This window comes from Thermobia domestica, chromosome 8 (assembly GCF_964235325.1).
Source record: "Thermobia domestica chromosome 8, izTheDome1.hap1.1, whole genome shotgun sequence".
Lineage (NCBI taxonomy): Eukaryota > Metazoa > Arthropoda > Insecta > Zygentoma > Lepismatidae > Thermobia > Thermobia domestica.
The window spans coordinates 48,083,530-48,098,875 of record NC_137461.1 but is presented as its reverse complement, the minus strand read 5'-3'; the positions used below and the strand labels follow the sequence as shown (position 1 = coordinate 48,098,875).

At 35.1% G+C, this 15,346-nt stretch overlaps 1 protein-coding gene across 1 annotated transcript in view; it reads right to left on the bottom strand.

Annotated features, from left to right (window-relative positions):
• Positions 1-9,731, bottom strand: part of LOC145692115 (zinc finger MYM-type protein 1-like) — a 57,427-nt gene extending 47,696 nt beyond the window's left edge. The window contains exon 1 of the mRNA XM_081767410.1: positions 9,327-9,731. Coding sequence (XP_081623536.1) covers positions 9,327-9,731 — 405 coding nt within the window. The remainder of the gene's footprint in view (positions 1-9,326) is intronic.
• Positions 9,732-15,346: the final 5,615 nt, after the last annotated feature.

The following is a 15,346-nucleotide window of genomic DNA, read 5'->3' as shown; positions in this document are numbered from 1 at the left end:
ACCCCGAGAAAAACCACTACACGGCGTTTCTCCACCACAAAGCACACTTAGCACAAGCTGGGATCGAACCATGGACACCACACACCAGAGGTGAATTCTCTACCACTGAGCCACCGCGGCCCCACTTGGGCTTGGTCTTCCATATCCAATCTTTTTTTTGGCCTTGCTTAAACAATTTCTAGTTTTGTTCTAAATCCAGACTCCATATTGGCGTAGATATTAATATTACAGTCGATTGGTAAAATCAATCTTCCACATTTAAAAATTAAAGTACACACAAGTACAAAAATAAGCATTTACCATAAAAACTCTAGCTGCAAGTGTTCAAAATAGATTTATGGTTCCTATAAAATCAATTGAAAATTGCTATTTTTAATTAGGCAGCTAGTGAAAAACAGCAGCTTTCGACTCCAGTCGAGTTTAAGCTCAACTTAAACTCAGTTGACCCAAGTGACCCGACCTGAGCTGACCCAACCCGACCCGTTTGAGAGCACTATTTGGGGGAGCCCATTCAGATGCAGAAGGTATATATATGAGGGTTTTAAGAAGAATTGCATTCAAATTATGCCAAATATTGTATATTCATAAATACAATTAGGGGGTCACATGAGCTTTGGGAGGCCCAGCCCCCCCAGGATCGGCGCCCTTGCACGAGAGTTCCACGAAGGGTGTGAGTTAACATTTAAACCATATATATTATTGGAGTACATTGTGCAATAACTGATTATCTTTAAATGTTGATAAATTCTCTTCATTTTATTCATATCGTCACTTTCATTATTTATAGTTGTCATACTATAAATCATGCAACACTAAAACAATGGTTGAAATCTAAGACTCCAATGAATGAGTAATGGCCACGAGACCCGGTATTTTTATCGTCTCGTCTAGAGTTTACTTTCCCTTCCGACTCTCGTGTATATATATTATTGGGCTACTTTCTTCTGAGGTGTCTCGGTGGCTCCGTGGTACAGCGTTCATCTCTAGTGCATGGGGTCCTTGGGTTCAATCCCAGGTCGTGCATAATGAACTTTATGATGGACAAACACTATGTGCGTGGGTTTTCTTGGGGTCCTCCCGTTTCCTTCCCCTTTCTTCATTCCACCATTTCATTCATTTATCATCATCACCGTCTCCTTTAGTCTAGCTGGCATAACCGTGGGACCTAAAACTTAAAGATTTTTATTTCATTTCATTTTACTTTTAATTTCTTCTTATTTGATGAAAAAATCCGTACTTGAAGCCTACATTAACCGTTCAGAAATCACTCCGCTCCCTCCAGCCGGATCTTTTAGGTCCGGTAGTGTCATTGACTTATCATGTATGATTACTTACCTTTAATACATTGAGTATACTATGTAGCAGGACACTACAAGCACCCGTGCAAGGAGCACTACACTGAAAATAAAGCACTAAACACTCACGAAATAAACACTCGCTCGCGCATTAAAAAAAAATCACTTAAAATAACTATCACTATTACACTTTAACACTTCACTCTATCTATTCCTTACGTTTAAATCAGTTAAGAAGCTATGCGATTACTAGTGTTCATTGTTTTACGAAGTTGTTTGCACTTGTGTATAAATTACTACATTTAATTTGTAGTTGAATAACAGATCGTAACATTCACAAATAGTACAAAGTAGAATTTCAAAGGAATGAAAAACTTTTCTTTATTTTCGTTTCTAATGATCACGCTTCACGTCAAATCCACCCTCGCGCGCGCTCTCAAGATTTTTCGCGGCACAGAAGCACCTTTCCTGACGAGATAAGCAAGACGACTAGCCCATCTGGTTTTCTTTATGCTATTGCGCAGAAAATGGTAGTTGTTCCTTAACATACGATTCACTCTCCATATCACCACAAGAAACGACAGATATATTTATGGCTTCGCATTGTTTTTCTAACACTCTTACGGGTTACAATTTCGTACAAGATACTTTTTTTTTCTTTTTTTCTTTACTGTAAATTATTTTCTTACCCCTTCGACAATTTTGAGTGACACCTGTAATATTTCGTCTTGTACGAGCCTTGCATTGCGATAAACTACTAATGATTGTTAATGAGAAGAAGCAGAAGGGGGATAGCTGCTAGAATCGATTAATATCTTCGATTTAACACTGGCTCTAAATACATGTCATTATGCAGGGTGTTTCAAAACAACACCGACACGTTTGGGAGGTGGTTCCTGGCACCAAGATAAGACAAAAAGTATAGACAAATGCTTCCTTTCGGAGTTATAGGCTACCGAAAATAAGATGAAATGAATTTTACAGGTCCATAGCTCCAAAACTATGGGACCTACCGTAATCGGATCAAGACTTCACTTAGCAACTAATATGTGCGCTATCCAAAAATACATGTTTCGGAATCCTAAGGTACTCACGCAACAATTTTTATAGAGGTGGTTTGGCTACGGGCATATAATTTGAAGTACTCCCCAAATGCCTGTACAAAAATTGTTGCGGAAGTACCGCAGGCTTCTGAAACTTGTATAATTGGATAGGGCACATACTAGTTCCTAAGTGAAGTCTTGACCCGACTATTGTAAGTCCCATAATTTTGGATCTATGGACCTGTAAAGTTCATTCTTTCATGGTTTCGGCAGCCTATAACTCCGAAAGGAAACATTTGTACACCCAAGTTGGACCATACTTTTTGTCTTATCTTGATGTCAGGAATCACCTGCCAAACGTTGTTGGTGTTTTGTTTTGAAATACCCTGCATGTTTCAGATCTACGACGTTATTTCGAAAAAAAAATGTATAATTAATACTACTCACGAGACGCAAAATGTATCTCCTCATCTCGGAAAAGAGATCAAAGTCCAGACGAGAAGTATCTTTCTAATGCGAGACAAGACTAGAAATATTGTAAGTCGAGGCGAGACATTACGCACCTCGTGGGTATCACTAGTTTACCCAAGTCTTATATATCTCACAGCTTTAGTGTAACATGATTCATAGTATAAAATCTTCTATAAATTGAGAAAGTGATTGTACGAACACAATAAAAAAAACATTTACCAACGTTTAAGGATATGCAAGTCATTACACAATATTCTCCAATTATAAATATGGTTTAAATGTAAATTTTGCCCCTTTAATAGAGCTCCCCTCGTGGCTAAACGGTTAGCACACCCGCCTATATAGCGTGGGAGACCCCAGGTTAGATTCCTGGCGGGAGCTCATGTGGTTCGGATTCCACGTTAAGCTGAAGGTCCATGTTTCATATAGCCTTGCTGATGAAAGGGACGTTAAACTCAAATCAAATCTATCAAATTGCATCTTAATATAGTATAATTGTACGCCATTTCATATACCTAGGCATAATCCAACATCAATCTGCAAAATTAATCTCTTCCTGTAAATACGCGTAGATTAGGTAAGAAGTAATGAAGGTTGGAAGTTAAATACTTATCTTGTATGCCATTATATGATATTATGGTTTAGGTTTAAATTATGCAATACTATTCTACCATTAAACTGCTTATACTACTTATGTGATATTCAATAATTTTTTATTAAGGTGGATCACCAGGTGTTCTCAGTGCTATGCTAAATGGTATTTATATAGCGTGGCGTTGCCAGATAGTGTCCAGTGTTTACTTATGCCAGATAATAAAGGAAGTTATCATGGAATTCTGCTTGGATACTTACTGTAGAAATTAATTTTAGACCCTTACCGGAAGTCACAGCTAAGTTTTGCTTCTCGAACTGCAACGTTAGAATCCAGGGATTAAACGTACAAATTTGGCAACAACACATTATGGTGTTCTGCGCAAGTTTCTTCTCAAAATCTATTTCCTTAAATGTAAATTAATATTTAAATAAAATGTGAAACATAACACGAGAAACGGTCAAACAATATATCTATTTCATAATAAGATTGTTTCTTTAACATACTTTACATATACAAATAAACATTTCATAAAATTGAGCACTGCTAGTAAGATCTAACAGCAAGTGCTATCATGTGTGCTCATTGTAAAACGAATCTAATATTTTCTTTTATTTGTTACATTTTTCGATATCAGGAGACACAACCAAATGAATCAGTGTCCTGTGTTGTAGCTGAAACATAAATCTACCTTATAGTACAATATTTATAATATGTAACGTTTCATTGTGCAGTAGTTAAGGAAATAAGCTAAAATATGTACTGACTTCCGGGTGGTGATCCACCTTAAAGACATTTATCGCCATGTTAGAAAGTTATGCAGCCTACTTTCTACATGAATTAATCTTTATTGTAACGCTGTTATTTGGTTAATTCTATAGTATTATTTCTGTAATATTATTTATTTCTGTCAGAGTCAAAAGTTTAGTTAATATCTTTGCATTTCGTATATAGTCGAGAGGTCAGTGATGTGCTACGAACGACCTCTATAGGGTGCCCGAGAGAAAGTGGTAATACTTTGCGAAATGGTAGCATAGATGACTCCAACAAGTAAGCAATAAAATTCGATGAGTCCGAAAACGAGAATGGATCCGATTTTGAACGATAAGTAAGATACGAACAGAAATAAAAATGCCATTATCAAAATCAATACGTCTCATGCTTTGGAGGTAAATAATTTATTGAAGTAGGAAGGAGCTACGTTGTAGCTAGTAGGTAAACAATCATGTTTTCTGACTATTACTATTAGTAACTATAGTATAACTGTTTACGCAATTTATGATATTCATTTTTTTATGAGAGACATTTATTGCCTTTAATAGATTGCACTTATAGCAGTTCACAACAGTGTTGCCACATTTGGTACAATTGTACGAAATTCAGCCCTTTTTGTCATTCATCAGTTCGTTGGTACCACGCTGGCATTTTCAGCCTCTTTTGTGAAAAAGTTGGTACAATTCTGTCCAATTCAGCACTATTTAACAAATACTTGGTGTTATAATACTTAAACTTATTAATAATGTGTTATGATGTCTTTCAGAGAAGGTTCAAGGACTCTGGATCGGTTTTACTTTTTTTTTTTTTTTTTTTTTTTTTTTTTTTTTACAAATGTCAGTTTACTTACTTTATATTCTTCTTACGGTCTATTATCCTCCTTCGATCGTGAAATAAGCAAGAATAAGGTGTAAAAATTTATATTTTAATATTTCATTATAAAGTACTGCTTACACACGAACTCGGAGATGATTGATTTGTTCCTCGTGTTATATATATACAGGGCCGGATTTCCCAATAGGCCCGGTAGGCCCGGGCCTATGGGCGCAAGCTCCCAGGGGGCGCACGGACGAGAGAAAAAAGTAAAAAAAAATATCTAGAAATAAAAATAAATAGCCATAACTTAACATATTTTTTGAGTTTATTTTTAAAAAATCAGGCTAATAAAGCATTCTGATTTTGAAGTTCATTGGAACAAATAATTGTTGGTAAAGTTCAACAATCTTTTGTTAATACATTAATGGTATTTTGTTAAGCCCAGAACCAAGTAAATTCCTCAAAAAACTTGCAATGATAAAGTTGCATCGTGGAGTAGTGTTTTAGCAATTAATATATAGAACTGATATAATTTTTTAATAAAGGTTTTTAGGAAAGTAACTTTAACCAGACTAGGGGGCGGAAAAAATTATTGGGCCTAGGGGCGCCAAAATTCTAAATCCGGCCCTGTATATATATATGTTCATATCGTCGCATGAGAACCAGAGGAACATAACTCCAAAAATACGGTTTTCGTGTTCTTCATGTTTGGACATAATTTTGAAAGGCCCATTTATTGTAAATAAAACGTAACGCCATCTATTGTCCTTGTCGATCATCTGTTGTAATATAACTCAATTACCATCTTATTAAAAAAAAAAAAAAAACATCTTTCTAAGAAAATAATATTTTTGTCTTCTCGCCTGTAAACCTACGGAAATGGAGTTACGTTCCTCTGGTTCTCACGCGACGATATATGGCCATAATACCATTTTAGTTTATTAGTCACTTCGAAATACAGGCGAGTTTGGTTTCTTTACAATATATACAAAAGATGATAACTTTTCCCTTTTAATTTGTGGCTTCTGTTATATTTCCTGCACCCGAGAAAAGTTTCATCTACTTTCACGGTTGTTCGTGATCCTCCTATTCGGATATCTTTTAAAAAGTAATTTTTAAAAAGAACACTTTCTCGATTTGGACTCTTGGAAGAAGGGGCAGAGTAGTGTTCTAGAACTTTACCTCTATTAGTTTCGTGTTATAGTGTACTCTTATTATACTAGTATAAAATAATGGATTCAGCCCTTTTATTTTCAATTTGGTACTATTTTTCAGCCCACTCCAGAGCTACGACTGTGGCAACAATGGTCACAAATGTGCGCGTGTTCCAGCTACACAACCTTACACCATTGTTCATGTGACTTGCACACTTTTTAACAAATTTGCGAACGCAGCATGAAACATTCCTAATCGACAATCATTTTAAGAGATATGAACTTCGAAACCATTAGTGAATAATAGTTTCGAAGTTCATATCTCTTAAAATGATTGTCGATTAGGAATGTTTTTTAGAAATTCTTACAGCAACAGGATTAAATATGATCTCTCAGAACAGGGTATAAGCTTTTATTTCTTAATCTCAAATGCTCAGATATCAAGAATGAGAACTGGGATCACATGAGTGTAGTGGTGAATGTTATCAACGAACTTAAAAAGTTCTTTACTAAATTCTGTGTGTATGTGTGTGTGTTTGTCTATCTGCCTATCTCTCTGTTATTTGCGAACTTTAAAAAAAAAATGAGCCCTCCATTCGATAGAGCATAAAAAAACTATCTGAAAGAGCTGGTCGAATTTTTCGCGTTACTCTTGCCTTCCCGAGATATTGGCAAAAAAAAAAAAAAAAAAAAGTTCGATTTCGGGAGATTTAAGAAGCCAAATTTCAGGAACCATAAGTCATAGAGAGATGATATTGGTGTTGATGAATTGATTCAATAATTGTTGTATCATTAGGTAATCAAATAAATTTAATATGCTCTTTTTTATAAATTTCGAAAAAAAAATAATTGTTTTAAAGTTCGTTCTGGCAATGCTCTTGGAGAATTCTCAACTGGTTTATATTCGAAACGCATACACCCCATAATCAACAATTTCAGATCCAATTAATTAGATTAGTCTTTCCAATATCAATTCCAAAATATTCTCAGTGCTACCTAATTTCGTCACATCAACTCGTATTAGAATGCTGTGTAAGTTTCTACTTGTCAGTTGTAGTATCCAGTAAAAAAAAAAAAAATGGTTTTGTCTATCTTGTATGGTTTGTTTCCATCCATCTACCCTCTCTCTCTCTCTCTCTCTCTCTCTCTCTCTCTATATATATATATATATATATATATATATATATATATATATATATCGGGTGTTGCAAAATAAGTGTTACAACTCTTGGGAGGTGACTCCTGCCACTGAGACGAGAAAAAAAAGTTCTCTTGAACTTTCGGATATCGGGCATAGTTTCGTATCTACAAGGTGCCGAAAGCGTGGGAAAATGACTTTCGGACGCCAATAGTTCGGAAACTATCCAACGTAAAGAGAGCGGGTAAAAAATTCACTGAAGAAGTGATACCTACTGTATTGAATTTTGCATGTTTCACAATCCTACCATGCACGCGAAAGGGATTCCCCAAAGGAACTTAGGGAGTCCCGGATAATCTCCCAAATGAAAATTGGTCTAAATGGATATGAATTGATACGGTTTCTGCCACATAACAATAATTCGTTTGTATTAAGTAGATATCTGGAACAAATACAAAATGGCGGACACCTTCATGCCCGTTGTGTGTGGTTGCATAATCGCCAGGTACGGATGCTGGCCAACAGTGATGTTCTGAGTATTAAGTATAGCGAAATTGTACTCAAATGCTCTAGAAAGACTTCTGGAGTGTCAGTAGAGCACAACAGATGAAGCAGGGTGATTCACATGTGTGGAAACACTTAACAAAAAATGTCCAGAAATGCACTCAAACTCAGTAAACGTGAGTTCAAAGCGTCGGAAATATAAGGAATAGCATCAAGAACATGAAATCCATTGCCAATTCACCAATAATTTTTCATCAATCGGATGCAATGTGATCTTCACGGTTACATACCAATAAGGATGCAACAACTGAGGCCAAGTTGAAATTGTGCAAGGGGACTCACTAAGAAACTGGGTAAACTCAAGGAATGTCAGTAGTGAAATCGCATGATCGATATTGAAATGTGGCCAATGTGTGTATTAATATCAACATGTAGCTAATGGACAAGTGTGAACATGTCCCACCACTGCTGGGACACCGTCCCATGTGCGAAAAATAGGCTATAGCCCCCCCTTGACCCTAAGGTATACACGGGATAAAGTGGATTTCAATTCTACTTTCTTTACACTGGGAAAAGCGGCAAACTATAGTTTAGCCCCTCTCTTGATCATATCCTGGATCTGCGCACGTATATACGCGTATAAGCCCGGATGTTCAAGAACTGTGGCCCTTGTTTAGGCCAAAAATTAAACATAAGAGGATGCGACGGCCCACAGGTTCCGTCTTAAAATCATTACAATTACATATAATTAGTCCAATTATTATAAAATGTAAGTATTATATTTAGTTAACAAAAGCGAATCTGACAATAAATACGACGTTATATTATAGGCGGGATTGTGCTAAATCTAAGTAAATATGTAGTGAATTCTGTTGGGTGTTGAGAAAGTTTCATTATCTGTTAACTCTGTATTCGCGCTGACAGTTGCGCATGCACATATGTTCTCCAGTCGCTTGTGTAAAATGTAATATCGAGCATAAACTTCGTAGATATTGTTTGATTCTGATGCAACAATGCTTTCGTTAAGATTTCTCAGTCGATTCCATTAATTGAGATTAAAATCAAACACAAGAGAGTGGAATTTAACTCCATCTTGAGAAATTATGAGGTGCCGCGGTGACTCAGTGGTAGATAGTGATGGGCAGTGGGAATATTCCCGGTGGGAAGGAAAATAAAAATGGGAATATTCCCGGGTTTTCTTCCCTGGCATACAAATTCCCTGGAAGGAATATTTCCATTTCTTTATTTTATCTTCCAAATTATAAGAACCGTACGATTAATTACTTGAAACGCACCTCTCATTCGTCACCACCACTGCTATGTAGTCACTTGTTCTTCTTTCGATGCATCTTCTGTCATTATCAGTGGACTCTCTTCAAAGCAGCAGAAGACGAAGAGTGGGGTAAGTATATATAAAACGCAACGGAAAAGAATAGAACACGTCACACTGCGTGAACGCTGAAACACTCACGAAGTCGACGTGAACGGCCCGAGTCGCCAGCTTAGGATGACATCCCAAGCAAGAAAACACAAACAAACGCTTCCAGATGCGGAATGGGGAGAGTCTGTATCCAAGGAATCGAACATATAAAAATGAAATTTTATTTCTTCCGGTTTCACTTCATGGACAGAGAATTTACCTTGATCATTTGCATTCTCTTTTGTATTTTCATTTGCTGCTAATCGGTTTCTATCTGATATTTCTTCAGCAGCGATGATTTCATATTCTGTGCTACTAAAACTTCCAGATTTCTGATACTCAGCAACTTTATCTTTTAGTTTTACTTCATCTTCTGAATGTTCTTTAGTTCGATTAGCAATAAGCTTTTCAAACTCTTCTTTCATCTCTTTATTGAAATCCTGAGCTTCTTTTCTCATTTCCTCGGTCGAAGTTCGCACATCTTGTCGTATTTGGCTAAGTTCTCTCAATATCTTATCGAGCATATCATCTCAGTGTCTTTTTGTCTCGAGTCACCAAGTACTTTGAAGTCCACACAATTATCATCTATACTTTCACTCACTTTATAATACATTATTATTTCATATTTCGGGTTCCCATTAACAATAACTTCCGATGATTCATAGGTTAAACTATTATCTGCTATCTTGTAGAACACTGTCTTCAATTTTTTTCATTCCTTGGACGTCAATTCCCCAGTCTAGGACTCTCCGCATTCTGATATTGAATCCTTCCTTCTTTAGATAGTATCTTCCAAACATTTAAAACAACTTCAGCTGTTACGAGAGATCCCTTACAAATATTCACCATTTGCGCGCCGAATGGAGAATATCGAATTCTCATCAGTACCATCATCCCCAGATGTTCAGTTACGCTTCTTAAAATTATGGTACTAAGTTGGTAGTCTTGACGGAAACCATCTGGTTTCATCTTACTTCTTGAAGGCTGGATTCAACTTCAAATCCTGGATTGGGGTCGACAAACTTGAAACGCACCTCTCATTCGTCACCACCACTGCTATGTAGTCACTTGTTCTTCTTTCGATGCATCTTCTGTCATTATCAGTGGACTCTCTTCAAAGCAGCAGAAGACGAAGAGTGGGGTAAGTATATATAAAACGCAACGGAAAAGAATAGAACACGTCACACTGCGTGAACGCTGAAACACTCACGAAGTCGACGTGAACGGCCCGAGTCGCCAGCTTAGGATGACATCCCAAGCAAGAAAACACAAACAAACGCTTCCAGATGCGGAATGGGGAGAGTCTGTACCCAAGGAATCGAACATATAAAAATGAAATTACAATTAGATGTAACAGAAAATCAAAATTATTAAAACTGTGATTATTATTCATGATATTATTGAATTAATAGCACCTGTAATAAAATTGATTAACACAATACATACATATACAAATATAGACATACGAATAAACAAACATAAATCAATAACATCGATGATAAATTACATAATCTGTAATGACATATTAATACTAATAATATCAATTTACTTCTTTGCAGATGGCAGCTGAATTCCATAATTTGTCCAAAGATGTCGGAGAGAATTATTCAATAGATTTTATGATCATATTACATGACTTTGTATGTATTTACAAATAAACGTACCTAGGTATATGCTACCATGTTGTTAGATTGCTTTGTTCCGTTATCTTATTTTGTTTGCAACTTATTATTATACATTGATCATACTTAAGTTTAATTAGCAATAGCGCTTAGTAATTCCGGTTATGAGTAGTACTGGTATTTCATTATCCCTTTATTCGTAGAGGTATTTCATTATTTTTATCTTTATAATTATATTCATTAAATGTAATATTTGTTTCAGTACTTTCGTCGACAATATCAATAAAATTGCAATTAATTCTTTGACTATCTTTCCAATTATTTCTTCCATATTATTTGTAAGTAAAACATACCTGAAATGCCCATTTCACCTTATTTTAATTAACAGTACACTCAAACACATCATATGGATTTCTAATAAGTATGATATTATTACAAGTATATGCAGCATATCCTGGTAGAATACCAATAGGCTTCTGTTAAAATAGCGGATACTTCCAAATATTACGCCAACCGATACCACATAGACAGATTATAGGTTTTGATTTGTTTACTGAGAATTTTGATGAAGATTTAGAAATCAATATAAGTAGTTGATCATCGGAATATTGCAGACGAGAACCCGGGACGGGTTCACTTATTGATGCTCCATAGCTTCAAACTCCATCATATATAAATAATGTAATTAATATCAAAGATATAAATACTTTTCAGTTTACTTTTTGTTTGAACACTTACTTATTCCAGTTGGATCTCTAAATTCCACAACTAAATATTTTAAACATTTCGATAACAGTTAACGGTTCTCCAATATTGTAAATTAAAAAAAAACTAATTCTCTATATTTTTGTTGATTCTCGAAATATCTAGAAAATCTACCTTTTTCGAAGTCTTATTTATTTTCTTCTTTTGTGCTAAAATTTTTCGGGTGCAGATTTGTGCACTTTTCGCCAATACATAGAATTTATGTAGTTTTGAGATTACGTTGAAATTTTAGAATAAAATTAAGAACATAATTTAGTCATTATTATTGTAAACAAATAAAACATGTTGAATAATCATACTGCTATCTAGGAGTTTTGTAATGCCATCACGAAACGTGGGGCATTACAATTTACCGGTGGTGACTAAAAATTTTATCGCAAGATAAAATTTTGAAGATAACTTTTCATAAACATTAACATTTTACACCACACAATTTCTGTTGACCTTTCTTACTATATAAGGTCCAAATAAGTTTTTTTTTTTAACTTTCCGTAATTGTTTTCAGAGTTCTTAAAATGTATTAATTTAATATTTTTGAACATGGTAATAACAAATAACTTGAATAATAAGCTGATTTCTCTATTAACAAAGTTCCAATAGTAACAGAGAATAAACTTCAACAGAAACAATTAGAACGAACAAAACGAAATATGGAATAAAGTTCCACTGGATTTCCAATTCCGATTAGCCTGTGTCGCGGAATCTTTCTTCCTTTTCTCTCTTCTTTTTGTTAAATCTACAATCATGCACCAAATTCCTTCTTCGATTTGTCCATGGTACACATCGTGCTTTTGTTTGAAAATTCCTCATTTCTTTTCTTCTCGTAGTTTTACGATGACTTTTGATCTTCTTCCCGCCGTATGTCTTCCTTCTTCGGACTTCCTTATTTGCCTTTCCTACAACAGTTTTCTTCCTCACTTCTTTCCAGTGTAAGCAGAGCTGTTTCCTTTTCAAGCTCCGTCCATTGTAATGTCTTCCATTGGACAGTTTTACATTATATTTCTTTCTTTTTCTCTTCCAGACAAAGAGAGTCACTTCAGTTTTAAATTTGACATGGATTCTGTCAAATCTCTTTTTCCGCACCTTATAAAATTTTCCTAGTTTATATCGACTCTCCAATATGGCAAGTTTTCTTTTCTTTTTTCTGTTATTTCTAGAGTTGCCTAGGTGTTTCCAGGAGCATCGTTGGCAATCACTCCGTTCTCCATTACAGATACAACAATATTCATTTCCCCTATTACATAATTCGGTTTGAATCTTTCGTAACTGGTAAATTTTCGGTTCCTTTCTTGCTTCTTCGTGTTCCTCTACAACGACCTTAGTTGCTTCGCCATAATGGGTTTTGTCCGTGCCTGAAAATTTTACTTCTTCCGGTTTCACTTCATGGACAGAGAATTTACCTTGATCATTTGCATTCTCTTTTGTATTTTCATTTGCTGCTAATCGGTTTCTATCTGATATTTCTTCAGCAGCGATGATTTCATATTCTGTGCTACTAAAACTTCCGGATTTCTGATACTCAGCAACTTTATCTTTTAGTTTTACTTCATCTTCTGAATGTTCTTTAGTTCGATTAGCAATAAGCTTTTCAAACTCTTCTTTCATCTCTTTATTGAAATCCTGAGCTTCTTTTCTCATTTCCTCGGTCGAAGTTCGCACATCTTGTCGTATTTGGCTAAGTTCTCTCAATATCTTATCGAGCATATCATCTACAGTGTCTTTTTGTCTCGAGTCACCAAGTACTTTGAAGTCCACACAATTATCATCTATACTTTCACTCACTTTATAATACATTATTATTTCATATTTCGGGTTCCCATTAACAATAACTTCCGATGATTCATAGGTTAAACTATTATCTGCTATCTTGTAGAACACTGTCTTCAATTTTTTTCATTCCTTGGACGTCAATTCCCCAGTCTAGGACTCTCCGCATTCTGATATTGAATCCTTCCTTCTTTAGATAGTATCTTCCAAACATTTAAAACAACTTCAGCTGTTACGAGAGATCCCTTACAAATATTCACCATTTGCGCGCCGAATGGAGAATATCGAATTCTCATCAGTACCATCATCCCCAGATGTTCAGTTACGCTTCTTAAAATTATGGTACTAAGTTGGTAGTCTTGACGGAAACCATCTGGTTTCATCTTACTTCTTGAAGGCTGGATTCAACTTCAAATCCTGGATTGGGGTCGACAAACTTGAAACGCACCTCTCATTCGTCACCACCACTGCTATGTAGTCACTTGTTCTTCTTTCGATGCATCTTCTGTCATTATCAGTGGACTCTCTTCAAAGCAGCAGAAGACGAAGAGTGGGGTAAGTATATATAAAACGCAACGGAAAAGAATAGAACACGTCACACTGCGTGAACGCTGAAACACTCACGAAGTCGACGTGAACGGCCCGAGTCGCCAGCTTAGGATGACATCCCAAGCAAGAAAACACAAACAAACGCTTCCAGATGCGGAATGGGGAGAGTCTGTACCCAAGGAATCGAACATATAAAAATGAAATTACAATTAGATGTAACAGAAAATCAAAATTATTAAAACTGTGATTATTATTCATGATATTATTGAATTAATAGCACCTGTAATAAAATTGATTAACACAATACATACATATACAAATATAGACATACGAATAAACAAACATAAATCAATAACATCGATGATAAATTACATAATCTGTAATGACATATTAATACTAATAATATCAATTTACTTCTTTGCAGATGGCAGCTGAATTCCATAATTTGTCCAAAGATGTCGGAGAGAATTATTCAATAGATTTTATGATCATATTACATGACTTTGTATGTATTTACAAATAAACGTACCTAGGTATATGCTACCATGTTGTTAGATTGCTTTGTTCCGTTATCTTATTTTGTTTGCAACTTATTATTATACATTGATCATACTTAAGTTTAATTAGCAATAGCGCTTAGTAATTCCGGTTATGAGTAGTACTGGTATTTCATTATCCCTTTATTCGTAGAGGTATTTCATTATTTTTATCTTTATAATTATATTCATTAAATGTAATATTTGCCCCGTGGGGCATTACATACTTTACTTTCATTTATTAAGATTTACTTCTAGGCTTTAAATAATTTGGAGGTTGAAAAAATAAAATTCGTTGACTGTACTCTATATAAGTAATCATATAATTAATTAGTTCCATTTCCATTTGCACTAAAAAGTAGCAAAGTACTAATTTAAAAATGATAAAAAGGAACCAGTTTGTAAAGTAATGTAGAAATTATGTAGAAGTAGAGATGAAGTAGAATTAATACACGGCGAACCATCGTTAGTAATAAACATCGGTCTGTCTCCTGTCTGACTCGAATTTCTGAAGAGATACTCGGACTTCTCTTACATGTGAATTAACGCATGAAGCTTCGAAAAATAGATAGGAAGAAAGGTCGTGTATGGAAATTTTACGTGAAAAATTATAAAGATAAATCAGTATCTTGCAAATATTTTGAATATAAATATGTATGCGCAAATGTTGATAAATTGGTGAGACATGTATCTTCTGGCAGTTACCCAATGTAATTTGTTTATAACATTTAAAAATTAAATATGTTTATAATATCAGTAGTAGAGTGGAGTTTAGAAAATTCACTTACTTACAAATTTAAACTGTTTAGCGGTGTAAAAATATGTGGACTTACTATACCATTTTTTCCACATATTTACTTTCATAGAACACAGTGGCGTAGGGAAGGAGGGGTGGAGGAG